This window comes from Schistocerca piceifrons, chromosome 9 (genome assembly GCF_021461385.2).
Source record: "Schistocerca piceifrons isolate TAMUIC-IGC-003096 chromosome 9, iqSchPice1.1, whole genome shotgun sequence".
NCBI lineage: Eukaryota > Metazoa > Arthropoda > Insecta > Orthoptera > Acrididae > Schistocerca > Schistocerca piceifrons.
The window spans coordinates 125,686,199-125,706,818 of NC_060146.1; the positions used below are offsets into that span (position 1 = coordinate 125,686,199).

The 20,620-nt window shown below is 45.2% G+C and overlaps 1 protein-coding gene across 1 annotated transcript in view; it reads left to right on the forward strand.

The window, feature by feature from the left end:
- Positions 1 to 20,620, forward strand: part of LOC124716750 (connectin-like) — a 417,126-nt gene that overhangs the window by 390,424 nt on the left and 6,082 nt on the right. Inside the window, exon 9 of the mRNA XM_047243292.1 lies at positions 13,181 to 13,406. Within this exon, the coding sequence (XP_047099248.1) occupies positions 13,181 to 13,406 (226 nt within the window). The remainder of the gene's footprint in view (positions 1 to 13,180; positions 13,407 to 20,620) is intronic.

Below are 20,620 nucleotides of genomic sequence, written 5' to 3' on the forward strand. Positions count from 1 at the left end.
GAGAAAAGGAGATGAACAGAGAGAGAGGTATGATGATGTCTGGTTTACGGGCTCTGAACTGCGCGGTCACCAGCACCCGTACGAAGTCCCAATTTTTACGCAGTCCATTTTCTTTTCACAGTCCAATCTAGTCACTCGCGATGATGATGATGAAATGATGAAGACAACGCAAACACCCAGTCTCCAGGCAGAGAAAATCCCCAAACCGGATGGGACTCGAACCTGGGACCCCCGTGATCCAGAGGCAGCAACGCTAGTCCCTAGACCACGAGCTGCGGTCGAGGGCAAAGAGGAGATGGAGTAATTTAGGATTGGAATAAATACACACCCGGGCAGTGCCGAGTACTCAATAATAGGCAATAAAAATATTATTTGTTCAACGACTGTTGCGGTTGTCATCATTTTGTAAAAACAGGCAATGCGTACAGTTACGGTTGCTCTGCGAAATAACTTCTTAGCGTACTTCAATGGAATTGCAGATCGCGTATGACACTATAGTTCGATGTTGATTTTTTTCTGATATGTCTTTAAACAGGTATAGTCGCAAATACAGTGAACGATGAATAAAATCACAAAGATAATTTCTGGCTCGGCTTCCCCCCTCGCCATCAAGGCACTGAGTAACAATCTTTGATACACAAAGTGGAGCCGCGTGTCTGCTAACATTCACGTCTGGCGGATGGGTGTCCACTTAGGAACTATTTGCGTGACCTGATGCGAAGGCGGGACATGGTCCTTGTCAAGCACGCCCTCTTAAGTCGTAGTCATCTCGGCGCTCTTCACTCCAGTCTGTGTCCTATATCTTCTTAGTTACCTCAAGATGGGCACATACAGGAACTTCTTTTGCAGATCTAAGTCACCAATCGATATTAATAGGGATATTTTACTGAAGAAATCTGTATTAGTGTACTTCCGATATTACTACCATCGCCAATCAGCTGTAACATTGCTTCCTAGATGAAGGAATTGTTTCTTTTGCCACAACTCAGTGCCCACCCGAATTTGAAGTTAAGCAACTTATTACTGTATTATTTTTGTTTGTGTGGTGCCTGTCATAGATATAAATATATGAGCCTCCACGGCAATTAATGTCTCCTTTAATAACGCCGTATACAGACAAATTGACGGGTTGGCCATGGGGTCACCTCGTGCAAGCGTAATTGCTAACATTTACCATAACTACATCGAACATCATTTTTCTTTTCAAACCACTCTCAGCACATTTAACGAGTAGTTGGTTATAAAGGATATGTTGATGACATTATATTCCTTTATAATGAAACCGATCACCAACTGCAACTCTTTCAAAGGGTGACTTAGGGAAGGAGAAATCGATTACATCTTTCTACGTCCGCAGTAACGTTCGACTCCAACTGAAACAGCACGAAACCAGAGAGTGCAACTGCTACCCTTGGACAGGTATCTACCAGATTCACTGATGCGGTTGCCGAGGCAGATTAACGACGACGGCCGGTGTCCTGGCCAGCCTGGATGTGGTTTTTAGGTGGTTTTCCACATCCTACTCGGTGAATACCGGGCTGGTTCTCTCGTCCCGCCTCAGTTACACGACTCGCAGACATTTTCAGCACATCCACACTATTTAACGATTTACACTAGACTCAGACAGCTGGGGTACAGTACCATGCCAAATCCGACTTCGCTGCAGTGGTTAGTCGATTGACCTGCCAGGTACTACTAAATCAATCAGACGATGCTACAGCACTTTGTTCAATGGACCGCCAAACTCTTTTCTTGTCGGACAGTCGTGCGAGTACGACCATCCCTCCCGTCACCCCCCTCCCCCCCCCCCGACACTCACACCCCCTCATCAAATACATTCGTAGTTGCGAATATCAACAAACATCAGTTGTAGAATGGTATGACGACAATGAAAATTTGTGCCGAAACGGGACTCGAACCCGAGCGGTCGGTTTACAATTTGGCCACCCGAGCACGACTCATGGCCAGACCCAAACTTCCATATGTCGTCAGCCATGTGTCTCCAACCTGTACTCGTACGTTCATAATGTATATTCCTGTAAAGGCGAAACATTTTACTTCAAACTCGCTTGGCCAGTGTCGTCCGTATTATTCAGAATTACGATGCAAAGTTCCTTCGGACATGCGTCCATGCATCATAATTCTGAATAACACAGAAAGTACAATATTTTATTTATCCGCTGACAAAGGTCAAGTGGCTTTCATGTGAAATGTGTTATCTCTACGGGAATGTAGACAATGTATGTAACAGTACATGTTGTAAAGGCATGGCTGGCGACATATGGAAGTTTGGGTCTGGCCGTGAGCTATGCTTGGATAGACAAATGTAAGGCGACCGCTCGCAGTAAGAGGGAAATCCGCGTTCGATTCCTTGTCCAGCACAAAAATTTCATTGGCGTCATTCAGTTATAAAGCTGATATTTGTCCATATTCACAACTGCGAATGCATTTAATGTATTTCATAACGGCTGTAGTCTCCGCAGTGCCAGTTCGTTAGGACATGCATGCATATCAAAAGCAACTTTGCATTGTAATTCAGAATAACACGGCCACTGCAGTATCGTATCGTCCCCACCATTTCGCCCGATCACCACCACCACTCGACTCTACCTCACCATCACTTCACCCAACAACTTAAGCAGTGTGTAACGCTGTTGTGCAAACCACCTGAGAAAAGATTTTTTCTACTGTAACGGCTGAGTTAAAAAGGTAGGAATGTGTGTAGGCTGCACAGCAAGTTGGTCGGCCGGTCTGTCGAATGGCAGGTCGAACTGTCGGTCGGTCGGTTGATCGATCGCCTAACCACTGCAGCGATAAACTATATATTTATGCAGCTGACGCGGACAAAATTTGTCAAATTTTCATCATTATAGGGCCCTACGTACTCACAAACCAACCGACCGACAGATCGACCAACCAACAGATCGACCGACCGATAGGTCGGCTGACCGACTGTAACTGACCCATCCGACTGACAGAACGACAGCAGATCGACCTACCGACAAAATGTCGACCGATCGATCAATATTTAGGTAGACTTATTATCGATCTGTCAGTCGGTCAGGCGATGTGCCAGTTGGTTAGTCGGTCAGTCCATCTGTCTGTCGGTCTATCTGTTTTTCGGTCGATCTGTCAGTCGATAGGTCATTCGGTTGGTATGTTGGTGCGCCAGTGAGTAGGGCCCTATAATGATGAAAATTTGACGAATTTTGTCCTCATCAGTTGCATGAATATACAGTTTATCGGTGCAGTGGATAACGGTTTCGCAGTGACTCGCACATTCTCAAACGATACTCATTGTTTCATTCAGGTGAAACAGAAGACACGTAGGCTGTCATAGCAAAGTGCACCTTTGTTATTCACAGTTTAAATTTCTTGTATCACATAGTTCGTGCCTTTTGGCACTATGTTGTGTAGACACTTACTTTTAATAACAAGGTTTGGTTTGAGAATGAGTAAGTGAACTCGACTCCGGAACCAATGCAGCAACAGATAGTATATTCTGCAACTGAGACGGGCAAAATACAAACTTATCAAATTTTCATCATTCTGTATTATTGGTCACAATCTTTATTGGCTCTGTTTCTATCCTTGTTTCCCAAATCACCACTGTTCTGCAACGTTTCTCATACACTCCTGGAAATGGAAAAAAGAACACATTGACACCGGTGTGTCATACCCACCATACTTGCTCCGGACACTGCGAGAGGGCTGTACAAGCAATGATCACACGCACGGCACAGCGGACACACCAGGAACCGCGGTGTTGGCCGTCGAATGGCGCTAGCTGCGCAGCATTTGTGCAAAGCCGCCGTCAGTGTCAGCCAGTTTGCCGAGGCATACGGAGCTCCATCGCAGTCTTTAACATTGGTAGCATGCCGCGACAGCGTGGACGTGAACCGTATGTGCAGTTGACGGACTTCGAGCGAGGGCGTATAGTGGGCATGCCGGAGGCCGGGTGGACGTACCGCCGAATTGCTCAACACGTGGGGCGTGAGGTCTCCACAGTACATCGATGTTGTCGCGGAAGGTGCACGTGCCCGTCGACCTGGGACCGGACCGCAGCGACGCACGGATGCACGCCAAGACCGTAGGATCCTACGCAGTGCCGTAGGGGACAGCACCGCCACTTCCCAGCAAATTAGGGACACTGCTGCTCCTGGGGTATCGGCGAGGACCATTCGCAACCGTCTCCATGAAGCTGGGCTGCGGTCCCGCACACCGTTAGGCCGTCTTCCGCTCACGCCCCAACATCGTGCAGCCCGCCTCCAGTGGTGTCGCGACAGGCGTGAATGGAGGGACGAATGGAGACGTGTCGTCTTCAGCGATGAGAGTCGCTTCTGCCTTGGTGCCAATGATGGTCGTATGCGTGTTTGGCGCCGTGCAGTTGAGCGCCACAATCAGGACTGCATACGACCGAGGCACACAGGGCCAACACCCGGCATCATGGTGTGGGGAGCGATCTCCTACACTGGTCGTACACCACTGGTGATCGTCGAGGGGACACTGAATAGTGCACCGTACATCCAAACCGTCATCGAAGCCATCGTTCTACCATTCCTAGACCGGCAAGGGAACTTGCTGTTCCAACAGGACAATGCACGTCCGCATGTATCCCGTGCCACCCAACGTGCTCTAGAATGTGTAAGTCAACTACCCTGTCCAGCAAGATCTCCGGATCTGTCCCCCATTGAGCATGTTTGGGACTGGATGAAGCGTCGTCTCACGCGGTCTGCACGTCCAGCACGAACGCTGGTCCAACTGAGGCGCCAGGTGGAAATGGCATGGCAAGCCGTTCCACAGGACTACATCCAGCATCTCTACGATCGTCTCCATGGGAGAATAGCAGCCTGCATTGCTGCGAAAGGTGGATATACACTGTACTAGTGCCGACATTGTGCATGCTCTGTTGCCTGTGTCTATGTGCCTGTGGTTCTGTCAGTGTGATCATGTGATGTATCTGACCCCAGGAATGTGTCAATAAAGTTTCCCCTTCCTGGGACAATGAATTCACGGTGTTCTTATTTCAATTTCCAGGAGTGTATTTTGCATTGCAACTAACCTGACCGCTGGCAGAATTTTAGTTAAGATAGTCCTTATTAGTGAAATGATTTGAATTGTCGTGTGGCTAGGGTCTGCTTTCGGGCTTACCGGTCGCCTGTTGCAAGCCTTTTGAGTTCACGTCACTTCGGCAACTTGCTCGTCGAGTTCTTATTAGCACCTGCTGTATTATGCTTGCAAGGACTTGTAAATAATTTGTCCTTGTCTCTTGTTTGTTTTCAGTAACATCACGCCTGACCATGGTTGTTTGTTAACCTGAAACTGGTCATGTCATTGGAAAAATAAAAGCCTTTTACAACTGAATAGGTTTACCTCCATATTTACTAATGATCGCCCAGTCCAGATGCTACGTTCGTACGAACTCTTGCGAGAATCAGAGTGAGGCTGTGGGTAGTGAGTGTAACGGATGGGCGATATTACGTCAGCATGGCGCGCCAAGTTGGGAATTTTGGTTGGACGAGAAGTGTGTTCGAATAGCCGAAGCAATTAATGTGGCCGCCCACGCAAAGCAAGAAATCCAGTTTCGAGTCCCGGTCCGGAACAGATTTTTGTTTGTGAGTATCGAACTCATTTCAATGTCCGATTGCAACTAAGATCTCAGTTTCAGTTTCGTCTTATCATTTGTCTTATTTACCACTCATTAACGCGGTTTGTTCAGAATCCATACTTGCCGCTAAATGAACACATCAGAAAAAGTTTTGCATCACGTCGGTTCTGAGAGTTCCAGAATCTGTACAGAGAATTGGAATAGAGGTCAACATAAACATCATTTTCACCCTTTTTATTGCTCATGAAAACCACACATTGTATGTTGCACCAACACACAGCGAGACCTTCAGTGGTGGTGGTTCAGACCGCTGTACACACCGGTACCTCTGATACCCACTAGCACGTCCTCTTGCATTGATGCATGCCTGTATTCCTCGTGGCATGCTATCCACAAGTTCATCAAGGCACTGTTTCTCCAGATTGTCCCACTACTCAACGGCGAAAACGGCGAATCGGCATAGATCCCTCAGAGTGGTTGGTGTGTCACGTCGTCCATAAACAGTCCTTCCCAATCGATCCCAGGCATGTTCGATAGAGCTCATGTCTGGAAAACATGCTGGCTACTCTAGTCGAGCGATGTCGTTATCCTGAAAAAAGGTCATTCACAAGATGTGCACAAGGGGGGAGGGGGGGGGGGGTGCGAATTGGCGAATTGTAGTCAATGAAGACGAATGCCTCGCCAATATGCTAGGATGGCATTTATGTATCTTACAGCCGTTATGGCACCTTCCATGACCACCAGCGGCGTACCGGCCCCACATAATGCCACCCCAAAGCAGCAGGGAAACTTTATCTAGCTGCATTCGCTGGACAGTGTGTCTAACCGTCAGTTTGCATTTCATAAAATACGTTGAACGAACACCCGCAATGCTACAGCGCATAAGTTTCCTCTGTTATTTTATCTGATGACTGTCGCTGCAGGAAGGGTATGATGCGACTTCGTTATAATAAAACTAAATTGTACAGATCATGAAAACAGCGTACCACATACGACTGGAAAAATACTAAGAAATACATGACAGAACTCCACTTGCGATATTTTCCAAATAGCAGCGTAGTCAGTATTCAGTGATAAAGTATTGGTTGGCCTACAACAATGGAGATAAACTTCTCACTTAATTGACGCTGGAGTGGACAACCTATCCGCAACAGCTAACACTCTAATACATCAAAGTGATGGTGGAAGGTGACAGTCAACCCACTTTAGAAATAATTATGTAGTTTTATAATTCTGCATTTTTATCATGCCGTGGAGGAAGATCACAAAAAATGGTTCAAATGGCTCTGAGCACTATGGGACTTAACTGCTGTGGTCATCAGTCCCCTAGAACTTAGAACTACTTAAACCTAACTAGCCTAATGACATCACACACATCCATGCCCGAAGCAGGATTCTAACCTGCGACCGTAGCGGTCGCGCGGTTCCAGACTGTAGCGACTAGAACCGCTCGGCCACAACGGCCGGCGGAAGATCACATCGCGAACGGAAATTGGGTGTACTTTATTTTCATTTTACAACATTTCAGGGCCCCATTTACCTAAACATGGAATGGTAGCTGGGTTGAATGAGTATGGGTGTAATTACAAACGCATGCAACTGGGTGTATTTCAGTGGTCATCCTTAGTTTGGGTTTGTGGCAGCAGTCGGAATTTCAAAACTGGCCACTCAGATGGTGCATCATTGCGTTGCCTTCACGGTTCTTCGTGACGGGTCCTCTCGCAATTGGCTGCCTTTCAACCACGCAGGAGTGACGCGTTTGGTCAAATCTCAGACGTTGAACCGAGGGGAAATTTTCTTGGCAGACTAAAACTGTGTGCCGGAATGAGACCCGAGCTCGGGGACTTTGCGTTTAATAGGAAAGTGCTATACCAACTGAGCTAAGGAACCACGGGTTCCGACGTGTACGTAGAGCACTTTGCTGCGAGAAACAAACGTCCTGAATTCCAGCTCAGGTCCGGCACATAGTTTTAATGTCGTCAGGAGATTTCATATCAGCGCACACTCCGCTGAGAATAAGAAATTTCTTTCTGCGAAATTTATTATCATTTAACTAAATTCGGATGGTACAGAACTTGTTCTACATTCGGTCACAATTCACTTCAGCCAGTGTGATCCTGATTTCATTTGATCTTCCCGCCCGCCCCCTCTGCCCCTACCCCACAGTGCGACACTCAAGCCAGTTTTGAAATCTCAACTTTGGCCAGAAAAGTGTGATTCTTATCTTCCGTTATTCCAGGAATACCTGTACATCTACATCCTGTAACGTTCCGTGTGAGAGTATGTAAGTATATGTTGCCCCTCTGATCCAACCTAACCCTCGCTGAATTAAATTACAATGATGAATACAGTTTTCTGTTACACTACCATAGTGTTATGATTTTAGACAAGTTCCAAGTTTAATGCACTTCAGGAGTACGCTCCACTCAGTAAATAAGAGTCCTCTCACTTTGAATTTAGTTCGTTGAACTTTGCGTCAATGTGCAGCTGATGGTAGTCCACAATCGCATCTGCGAATGAATTACGTATATGACATACGTTACGGCGAGAATGCACAAATATCGTTTGTACGACTAGGTGAATCAAGTAGTTGCGAGTAAGAGGTGTGATTGACGAGGGACGCTGAGATCCAGCGGGCGATACGTTGAGAAGGTGGGTCGGACGGCAGGCGTGTCCGTGTGGCCGGGAGGGGTAAAACAACCGTTTTAGGGGAGCAAAGCGTCTGGGTTCGAGTCCTGTCCTTCACAAAGTTTCAATCTAACAGTACGATTATGACCTGTGTGGCTGGGAGCCATGATTTCCCACCTACCAATTTTCCGTTCGGACCCCTTTCCCTTTCGGCCGCGATCCTCTAGTGATTGTGCTTTAACCCTACGTCGCCGAACGTGTGCTGACGCATAAAAGCAACTCAAGACGCTCACTCTGCTAAGAAGTCAACCCCTGCAGCGCACAGTCTGAATGCCATTCCTATAGATCTGGGTACAGACACAGTAAATAGGTTTCCGTCTACGCTGTCTGAAGTAGCCAAAGTTTAAGTATAACCACTCTGTATTTTCCACGGCTTAGAAGGCGACATAAATTAAATAGAGTTGAATAACATAAACTTCGTGATTCTTCACTGTTGTTAAGTAATAGACGAATCATGCATTTCATATTATTCGAAGGTACTGAATATGTATTTCCTTCTTAGCTGCTGAAAATATTTTATGTTACGTGATCAGCTATTAAGATCAAAACTTGTACAATAAACAGATGTGTATCAACATTTCTGGGTAGTAAACCATAATAGCTGTAAACTTACCATAGTCTACCATAGAACATTAGAAGTAATAGTAGACTGCCGTAGTTTTCCGAGTATTTTTGGTTAATGAACATCGTACCAGTGTTACCTGTATGTTACGTATGTTGCGTATCTATTGGGCGCTACCCCATGTCGATCGATTTGTTTGGGTACGTGCACAGTGTCTTACTACACTCATGCTCATAAATTAAGGATAATTGCAAAATGTGGTGCCACACAACATGGCACTACACAAAACTGGCGCTAATAGCATAGGCATATAGGGAAGACACACGACACAGATCTGTGTCCACGGTATTGGTGATAAGTTGAGAAAACCCTCCCGAAACACATGTGCTACAAAACGCCACTGTTTCCTGCGCATGTACCCGTACACCAATATGAGATATGATCACCATGCACACGTACACAGGCCGCACAACGGACTGGCATACTCTGGATCAGGTGGTCGAGCAGCTGCTGGGATACAGCCACCCATTCTTGCACCAGTGCCTGTCGGAGTTCCGGACGTATCCTAGGGGTGTGAAGACGTGTAGCGATACGTCGATCGTGGCATCCCAGACGTGGTCGATGGGGTTTAGGTCTGGCGAACTGGCACACCATTCCATTCGCCTGATACCTTTTGTTTCAAGGTACTCCTCCACGACGGTAGCGCTCTGGGGCTGTGCGTTGTCATACATCAGGAGGAAGGTGAGACCCACTGCACCCATGAAAAGGCGGACATACTGGTGCAAAATGTTCCGATACACCTGACCTGTTGCAGTTCCTCTGTCAAAGACATGCAGGGGTGTACGTGCACCAATCATAGTCCCACCCCACACCATTAAAGCACGACCTCCATACACGTCCCTTTCAAGGACACTAAGAGGTTGGTATCTGGTTCTTGGTTCACACCAGATGAAAATTCGGCGAGAATGACTGTTCAGACTATACCTGGACTCGTCCGTGAACATACCTTGGGACTACTGTTTCAATGACCATGTACTATGTTCTTGACACGAGGCTTTACGAACTCTCTTGTGACCAGGGGTCAGTGGACTGCACCTTGCAGGTCTCTGGGGGAATAAACCATGTCATTTCAGTCGTGTGTAGACTGTGTGTCTGGAGACAATTGTCCCAGTCGATGAGGTGAGGTCCCGAGCAAGGCTACCTGCAGTACTCCGTGGCCGTCTGGTGAGATATCGGTCTTCTTGCGATGTTGTACACTGTGGACGTCCCGTACTGTAGCGACTGGACATGTTTCCTGTCTGCTGGAAACGTTGCCATACTCTTGAGATCGCAGGTTGTGGCACACGGAGGGTCCGTGCAGCCCATGCTGTGTTTCACCAGCCTCCAGTCGCCCTAATATTCTACCCCTCATAACGTCATCAATATGTATACTTTGAGCCATTTTCAGCAGACAGTCACCATTAGCACGTCTGAAAACGTCTGCAAACTTACTCGCTGCACCGTTCTGTGGTATGCACCAACACACCTTTGCGTATGTGGACTGCTGCCAGCGCCACCGTGAGACGACCGCAGGTCAAAGGCACCGCATGGTCATACCCCGAGGTGATTTAAATCCACAAAGCACCCACCAGAGCGTTGTTTCACCATGTATCAGCATCATCCTTAATTCATGAACATGATTGTTAATTCAGCTATAAACTGGAAACAGTGTACTGGCTAGAAACTCAGTGAGTTTGTACAAAGGGCAGTATAAGCTACAAAATAAGTTTGTTCTACGTAGATATCTTCCTGTGTGTTACTTAAAAGTACAGTTTGTTTTTAATTTACTTGGCTTTTGGGACGTGCCATACAGCCATCTCATTAATGTCAGATACGACGATACGAACATAAGGACAATACAACACCCAGTCCCCATGAGGAGAAAATCTTCGACCAGCCAGGAATGGAAACCAGGCTCCTTTGGTTATCAATCCGCCGCGCTAACTGCGCATATGGCGAGGCGGACAATAGACAGTATTAACGGAAAAACTTAATATCGCATTGTTTAATTCGGATTTTATCCGAAGTTATCAATTCATAACATGAAGCAGATCGATATTGCAGCAAGAATTTAAAAAAGCAGTGCAGACTTACCATGTAGCTGTGGAAAAGACTGTTTCCTCAAAGAGGAAAGATTACAAAAAGAAGAACGCAAGACAGAAACATTTGAAACATCACTACACTACTTGATCGAGCTTGTGTAAAAAATGTCTGTGTTATTCATGAACAACTTTCGCATTTATCAATAATATTAGGAAACGCTTACCTTTGATTATTGCGAAGAACGTTCCACTGAGTGCATAACAACTGTAATAATTACGTTGATTATTTATGTTTATGCATGTAAAGTGCACTTGCATCATAAGTATTTGCTTTGGGTACATAAATGTGCAGAACTAAGCCGATCAATAAATTTTTATTACTTACAACATGCAATTTTTATTTTGTAAGGATATAAAATACACAATGGGCTACACCGAGCAATGAGTGGTTCTGATTAAGTGCAAAGCAAACAACTGGCAAACAAAATACAAAGATAAGTCACTGGCTCACTGCTTCTCTCACACATTAATTTATTTTCTTTCCCTACCAGTGCTACCAATACTATCAAAAAAGTGTTCAAATTTGTGTGAAATCTTATGGGACTTAACTGCTAAGGTCATCAGTCCCTAAGCTTACACACTATTTAACCTAAACTATCCTAAGGACAAATACAAACACCAATGCCCAAGGGAGGACTAGAACATCCGCCGGGACCAGCCAAACAGTCCATGACTGCAGCGCCTGAGACCGCTCGGTTAGTCCCGCGCGGCTACCAATACTATCGGTAAAACTATCATTTACTACGTCATTTATGTACCGTACCGAAAGTACCACACCATATTTTTGGTACAGTGCAATTCTAATCGTGTGGTGTCCAAATACTTAAGAGCTGTGCGGCACTTTTCTTGGGGTGTGTTAAGGCCCCTACACACGCTACTGCATGCTTGACAATCACGCTTACGCAAACATGCTTGCTCCATCGTGCGCAAATTCCTCACGCCTCCACACGACTCAATCACACACTTACAAGCATCTGTTTGTTTACATTGGAAAATGTCGATCACAGTCGACGATGCGCTTGTTGTTGCAAGTATTTTTTCTTGTTTTACGGAAAAACAAAAGAGGAAACGCGACATGTGGAGTAAAGAGTGGCTTAAAGATCGAAAATCGTATTTTCATGCAAATTTACGGAGTTAATTGAAGATATATCGTCGTGATTGGCATAATTACCTCAGGATGAATAAGGAAACGAATTTGAATCTTTTTCCCTCGTGACGCCTGATGGCTTAAGAACAAAGGATTCTAATACGCTACCATTGCAAAGGTCTACTGCAGGAAACATTCCACTTGATGCTAAACATGTGAGAGAGGAATTTATGAACTACTTTGTGAATGAAGGACAAGTTCCTTGGCAACATAATTTTGTGAATTAGCAGTAAAGAAAAATATAAAAGAAAACAATGTGTATTGCAGTATAGTATAAACAAATAAATGCATAGGCTTATATCTTAATTGTAACAGTGCTCCTGTAGCTAAATACCACTACCAGCCTATCTCACTTACCGCTATTCCTTGTAAATTACTCTAAGAGCATCTTGGTGTCTCCTGTTCACTTAAAAAGCTGGAATGATCGAAGTACCATAGAACAGGTCTGTAAACTTCGTCTGCTGCAGCCCCTGATTTGTAAGTGCTGTCACATTTCCTTCTTTCTGGTCTGTAATTCGTTCGTAATGTATTAATTTTCTTAATAACAGTAAGGCTCTATTTCTTTGTACTGAGCACCTCATATGCCGCGTATCTTTTTATTTTATCGTGATATTCTTTACTTTTAATATTCCATAAACATGGGTGTCTTTCGTAGCACCTAATAAAGTCCTTCAATACTTCCCGGTCTGACGTCAGAACGAAGAAGGAAACGACACAAAATCCAAATAAACGAGCCCTCGCCACAGTCTGTGTCCGAATGACAGATGTGTGCTTGTTCAAGCCTTCCTACTCTAGGCACACATGAGTAAGCATGGACACGCTTGGAGGCTTGTACAAGCACGCATAATCGAAATTCGGTCAAGTGTCAAGCTGCTTGTGCAAGCCGGATGCTTGCGCTAATTTACCCTACACACCGTCAAGCAAGCTTGCACGAGCACGCTTGCGCAAGCATGATTGTCAAGCATGCAGTAGCGTGTGTGGGGGGCCTTTAGTTATCCTTTATCGAGTTGGGACGTGTGCTTTTTTTCTCGCAGGTAACAACCTGCAGTGCGACTGCCGGCTGTCCTGGATGTACACGCTGCGTAACCAGACGGAGAGCAAGCAGGTGCGGAACTCTCTGGAGGAGCTGACGTGCGTGCTGCAGGAGGACGTCAAGGGGCCTGCAGAGGGCGGCGAAGACGACGACGACGTCGACGACGGAGACGACGACGGCGAGGAGGGCGAGGGCGGCCGCGGACGGATGGCCAACGATGTGGGAAGGTCGGTCACGAGTCTCCCTCAACCTTCCATTGCTTTCATCCCACCCTTTCTCCTCTATCTGACAGTCATCTTCTGTGGTCGTCACCATCTGATCATTGATATACAAGGCGTTTCGGTAAGAGCTGAGAAAATTTAACAGGACGTAGAGGACGCTCCACTGAACAATTTGAGGTAGGGAACGTTGGGTCGGAGAAGCCCGATTAAGGACATAATGGGTATAAAATTACATTATTGAGTGACTGTTTATTTATAAATACATTAGTTAACTGCAGGTACCATCATTGAAGCAATGAACGTACCATTTGTACTGCAACTGACGGCCATCAACCTCAATGCAAGCAAGACTTCGGGGAAGAAAATTCAGGCACACCCTGAGAGATGTCCCTGGTGTGTTTCGAATCATATCACAGCTGCAATTCTGGAAACGAATCCACTGGGATCTCATACACAAGAAATCCCAGTACGAAATAACCAAGGGGATTCAGGTCAAGTGTCCTCGCAGGCCATGGAGTAGGACCTGCCATTCCAATAGAGCGACGAGGAAATTCTGTACCGGCACTGCTCCATCGTACTGTACTGTAAGTTCAAATGGCTCTGAGCACTATTGGACGTAACATCTGAGGTAATCAGTCCCCTAGAACTTAGAACTACTTAAACCTAACTAACCTAAGGACATCACACACATCCATGCCCGAGGCAGGATTCGAACCTGCGACCGTAGCGTACGCGCGGTTCCAGACTAAAGCGCCTAGAACCGCACGGCCACAACGGCCGGCGTACTGTAAGTCACTGAACAGCACTGAGTAATGAATGGGTCTATCATTGATGCATAGCTCGTTTTGGCGTGGAAAAATGTAAATACAGGAGAGACACATTATGGACAGGTAATGTGAACAAAACCTGCATCATGAATTCCTGGTAATCAGGCTCGTAATCCTTGCTCTCTTACAGGGAATAAAGTACCGGGTGATCAAAAAGTCAGTATAAATTTGAAAACTGAATAAATCAAGGAATAATGTAGATAGAGAGGTACCAATTGACACACATATTTGGAACGACATGGGGTTTAATTAGAACCAAAAAAAAATCAAAAAGTTAAAAAAAAGTCCGATAGATGGCGCTTCATCTGATCAGAATAGCAATAATTAGCATAACAAAGTAAGACAAAGCAAAGGTGAGGTTTTTTGCAGGAAATGCTCAATATGTCCACCATCATTCCTCAACAATAGCTGCAGTCGAAGAATAATGTCGCGAACAGCACTGTAAAGCATGTCCGGAGTTATGGTGAGGCATTCGCGTCGGATGTTGTCATTCAGCATCCCTAGAGATGTCGGTCGATCACGATACACTTGCGACTTCAGGTAACCCCAAAGCCAATAATCGCACGGACTGAGGTCTGGGGACCTGGGAGGCCAAGCATGAAAGTGGCGGCTGAGCACACGATCATCACCAAACGACGCGCTCAAGAGATCTTTCACGCAACTACAATTTTCTTTTTTTTTTTTGTTCTAATAAAACGCCATGTCATTCCAAGAGTGTGTGTCAATTTTTACCTATCTATCTACATTATTCCGTGGTTTGTTAAATTTTCAAATTTATACTGACTTTTTGATCACCCGGTACATGTAAATAAGCAGCACAGTACATATAAACTTGTACGCATTTTAGTTGTAAATAAGCTAGAAAACAGTAATGCTAGACAAAGCGGTGCATAGGTTTACTTCCGTATCTCCTTAAGCTAGCTTCTATGACCCCAGGTTCCCTCTCTCAAATTGTTAAGTGCAGCATTCTCAGTGTCCTGTTACAGTTTTGCACGCTCTTACGGAAAGACCCTGTATAAATAAGTTAAAAATGTAGTAGCGTACGATTTATATTTGTATATGTAATTCTAATTTATTGGCAGTTTGTGCTCTATATTGAGATACATTGTAAATGCTTATGGATGTTAAACTTCCTGGTACATTAAAACTGTCTGTCGGACCTAGACTCGAACTCGGGACTGCCTTTTCCAGGCTGTGGCTAAGCTATGTCTCCGCAATATGCTTTCTTCCAGGAGATTTCTCCAAGGTTTGAGGAAGAGCTTCTGTGAAGATTTGAAGGTAGGAGACGATGTATTGGCGAATTTAAAGCTGTGAAAATGGTGGACATTTTGAAGCACCCTCCGTATTCTACTAATTTGGCGCCTTCAGATTATCACATCTTCATCTCCCTGAGAGTACACATGAGTAGAATTAAATTTTTTCCCGACGATCTGTTGCAGAAACAGTTCCGAACTGGAGGGACGGAGTTGCATTGAGAGTTCTTTCAGGAGGGCATAAAGAAGCTTCTGCCATGGCTCACCATATGCACAGAAAATGATGGCGATTATATCGAAAAACAGTCTACAATTGTATTAACTGTTGTGGCGTAACAAGACAGCCACGCCACTCGGAAGTAGCCGAAAGGCACGCGTTAAACTCACGCAGGCTAGAGATAGGTCTGAAACAGGATACGTAATGAATGCTATAAAGAAAAGTACGTAGCTACTGGAATACTTAACTTTAATCCATCATTGTTGTACATCGCTCTTGACGATACAAGTGAGACTCTGTAGATACATGCAATGTTACTAATGGCGCCTTGCTAGGTCGTAGCCATTGACTTAGCTGAAGGCTATTCTAACTATCTGCTCTGCAAATGAGCGAGGCTTCGTCAGTGTGCATCGCTAGCTACGTCGTCCGTACAACTGGGGCGAGTGCTAGTCCGTCTCTCGAGACCTGCCGTGTGGTGGCGCTCGGTCTGCGATCACTGACAGTGGCGACACGCGGGTCCGACATGTACCGCGGCCGATTTAAAGCTACCACCTAGCAAGTGTAGTGTCTGGCGGTGACACCACATTAACAATATCCTGTAATATTTTTCAAATAAACTTTTACTAAAAATATGAAAATCTACTAACTCAATTTCTTAACATGCCTCGTGCAGAACTGAAAAATATCTATCGGTCTAAGGGGAAACACCCAAAAGTCCAGGATGAAATTTTCACTCTGCAGAGGAGTATGCGCTGATACGAAACTTCCTGCTGGCAGGTTAAAAATGTGTGACGAACCGAGACTCGAACTAGGGAACTTTGCTTTCTGTGGGCAAGTGTCCTACCATCTGAGCTACCCAAGCACAACTCACGACCCGTTCTCATAGCTTTAATTCCGCCAGTACCTCGTCTTCTACCTTTCAAACTTCACAGAAGCTCTCATGCGAAACTTGCAGAACTAGCACTCCTGGAAGATAGGATATTGCGGAGACATGGCTTAGCCACAGCCTGGGGAAGACAACAGTCACGAGTTCGAGCCTCGATTTCTGTAACAGGACATGGAGAGGGCTCCACTGAACAATTTGATGTAGGAAATCTGGGGTCGTAGAAGCTAGCTTAGGGAGATACGGAAGTAAACTTGTGTACCGCTTTGTGTAGCATTATTGTTTTCCAGCTTATTTACAACTAAAATGCGTACAAGTTTATATGTACTGTGCTGCTTATTTACATGTACGTTATTCCCTGCAAGAAAGCAAGAAGAACGAGCCTGATTACCAGTACGTCACGACGCAGGTATTGTTTACTCTGCTTGTCCAAGAGCGCCCTGGTTGGTAAGGCTGTGTGAGGACGGGTGTTGTCGAACAACAAGCACACTCCTCTCGCCAAAATTCCCCTCCTTTTGTTTTGAAAGCACCCTTATAGTTTTGTTATGGCCTTACAATATAGTTATGCATTGATGGTCTGCCCCAGAGGTAGATATTCGACCAAAGTGATGTCTTCTCGGTCCTAAATCACCGAGGACTAGGTTTTTTTATATCCAAAATTGTGGTTCTGAAGTTTTTGGTAGATGTGGAACTGGTGTGACTCCAATGGGATGACTGTATATATGTCACAGGCGAGTCATCTGGAAAACTGAAACACTGCCTGAAGATTGGAGAACTGCAATAATTTGTCCCATACACAAGAAAGGAAACAGAATGTAATGTCGAAATTACAGAGGGATCAGTTTGCTGAACATAACATACAAAATCCAGTAAATGATCATTCTGGAAGAACTTAAACCTTACGCAGCAAACATTATTCAAGAATACCATGCTGGATTTCGAACAAACCGTTCCACAACAGGTAATTTATTTACTATACGACAGATTGCTCATAAATACTAGGAATTTAACAAAAACATCCACTGTCCCATCATTGACTTCCAGCGAGCCTATGACAACATCCACAGAAGTCGCCTCTACAATACGTTACGAGAATGTATTATACCCAGTAAAATCGTTAGGATGATACAACTGTTCATGGATGGAGACACTCTTTCATGTGTCCTCTTCAACACTGCATTATAGAAAGTGGTTCCGGAGAGTAATTTACATTTACAGGGTGGTCCGTTGAAGCGAAAAAAGTGGTCCAACTAAAACAGTCATATTTCTTTACGTACTACACGAATATGTAATAGGAAATTGGGGTTCCTATTTTTTAAAAAAAAACACAGTTGATACCCGTTTGACCTATGGCAGCGCCATATAGAGCGCCAACCATAGCGCCATCTGGTTTCCCCCTTCAAGCTAGACAAGTTTCGTTCTTTGTTGTTTTTTCGTTTGACGCTTATTTCGTTAGATCTTTGGTCCGGTCACGACCAATGGACCACGCAGTAGGTTCAGTGTGTCAAGCATGCAGCGTGTGAAGCACACAGGCAGGCTGGTTGCAGACAATCAATTATTCTCCTTCTTATCAACAAGTGGCCCTCACTGGTACCGCGGCAGAACCAGCATTCATCAGAAAACACAACAGACCTCCACCCTGGCTTCCAATGAGCTCTCGCTTGACACAACTGAAGTCGCAAATAGCAGTGGTTTGGGGGTTGGTGGAATGCACGCTACAGGGCAACTGGCTCACTGTGGTGCCAGCTGCTGCTCAAATGTCTGCTGCAGAACGTTATGATGTTCCAGAGCCATACCGGAACATGATGGCCTTCCCTTTCGGTAGTGCCACGTGGCCGTCCGGTGCGTGGTCTTCTTGCGACCGTACATTCCTGTGACTACCGCTGTCGGAAGTCCTGTACTGTGGCTACATTCCTGCCAAGTCCTTCTGCAGTATTGCCGAAGGAATATTCAGCTTTCTTAGCCCTATTACACGCCCCTGTCCAATTTCAGTGGAGTGTTGATAATGGCATTCTTGATTAACATGAACTTACCACGTTGAGATCCAAAGGTAACTAACGCTCATGATAGTTGTAGCGTGCATTTAAAGCAAACCAGATTCGCATCCTCACATTGGCTCTACTAACGCCATACTTACGCGACTGCCGCGAAATCTGAATAAAAATCATCTTACGCCTACGGGTACCAAGTTTCTTTTATGTCACACGACTCCTTGGTTTTGCGATTTTTGAAAATTTTGTAAATATGTGTTAAGTTCCTATGGGACCGAAATGCTGAGGTCATCGTTCCCTAGGCCTACACATTACTTAGTCCGACTTAGTCTAACTTACACTAAGGACAACAGATACATCTATGTCTGAGGGAGGACGCGAACCTCCGACGGGCATGGCGCCTTACACTACGCGGCTTGCGATTTTTATTCCACCAGTGTAATTCGAAAATACGTTTCGCATGTGATGCAAGTGTTGCTAGAGGATAGATTACGAGGGTCAGTCAAAAAGTAATACCTCCTATTTTTTTTTCTACGTTTAATTGTCAGGAAATTTAAATGCAATTACATAGGTTGAAAACCACAACATTGAGGATCATTTTGTCATTTTTCAATGTAATCTCCGCCCATCTCTACAGTTTTGGTCCATCTTTGAACAAGGGCATGTATCCCAGCACGGTAAAAATCACAGCTCTGCTTCCTAAGCCATTGACGCACGGATGTTTTGACGGCCTCCTCATCTTCAAAATGAATCCCACGATGAGCTTCTTTTAGTGGCCCGAACAGATGGAAGTCTGATGGTGCCAGGTCAGGGCTGTATGGGGGATGAGGCAAAACTTCCCATCCAATTTTGACAATCTCGTCAGAGGTGTGACGACTGCTGTGTGGTCTTGCATTGTCATGCAAAAGAAGAACATCTGCCATTGATTTTGTTGGGCGAACTCGCTGAAGACGTGCTTTAAGTTTGTTGAGGGTTGTGACGTATTGAACAGAATTTATTGTGCATCCCTGCTCCAAAAAATCAACCAGAATCACACCCTCTGTATCCCAGAAAACTGTTACCATAACTTTCCCTGCCGATCGCACAGTTTTGAATTTTTTCTTCCTCGGCGAGCTTGTGTGACGCCACTCCATTGACTGCCTCTTTGATTCGGGTTCAAAAAAATGCACCCATGTTTCGTCCCCGGTCACAATTTTTTTCAGAAACTCATCTTCCTCCAAACGGAAGCGCTGCAAGTGTTGGGAGGTTATTGTTTTCCTTGCCTCTTTATTCTGATCGGTTAACATTCTTGGAACCCACCGTGCACAAACTTTTGAGTACCCCAATTGTTTAATAATCGTGATCACACTGCCTTTACTAAGAGAAATAATGCGACACACTTCATCTGCAGTCACCCGACGGTCACCACGAATGATGTCATCAACTTGCTGAATGTTGTGTGGAGTCACTGCACTCACCGGCCTGCCGCTCCACTTTTCGTCAGTCAACGGTGTTTGCCCTTCAGCTTCCTTACAACGACGAACCCATCGTCTAACAGTGCTGACATCCACTGTCACAACACCATACACCTTCTTCAGTCTTTCATGAATGCGTATGGGCGTTTCACCTTCTGCATTCAAGAATTCAATCACACAACGCTGTCTCAAACGAACATCGATGTCGGCCATCTTACAAACTTCTGCTGTGCTGCCACCTGTTGACACAGAAAGTTACTACTGCAGTGAATTGCAGAAGAAGGTTTGAGGAATGGCGCCAAATTCAAATTTTTCACTTAACTTAATTTCTTTAAGTAGAAAAAAAATGGGAGGCATTACTTTTTGGCCGACCCTCGTACAATAAAATTACTTAAACAACCTTTCTTCCTTCTCGGATTAAGTGATTCTAGGGTCACTGAAATTAGGGCCCAAAACGGTCTAATGAACGTAGATGGTGGTGTATGTCACTTAAAATTGAAACTCGGCACTCTGCCGAGAAAAGGCAAAGCATGCCCGTACAGTGAGATCTTCACGCAACTGCAGCAGCGTGGAGACAGGGGACCACAGTTCAAAA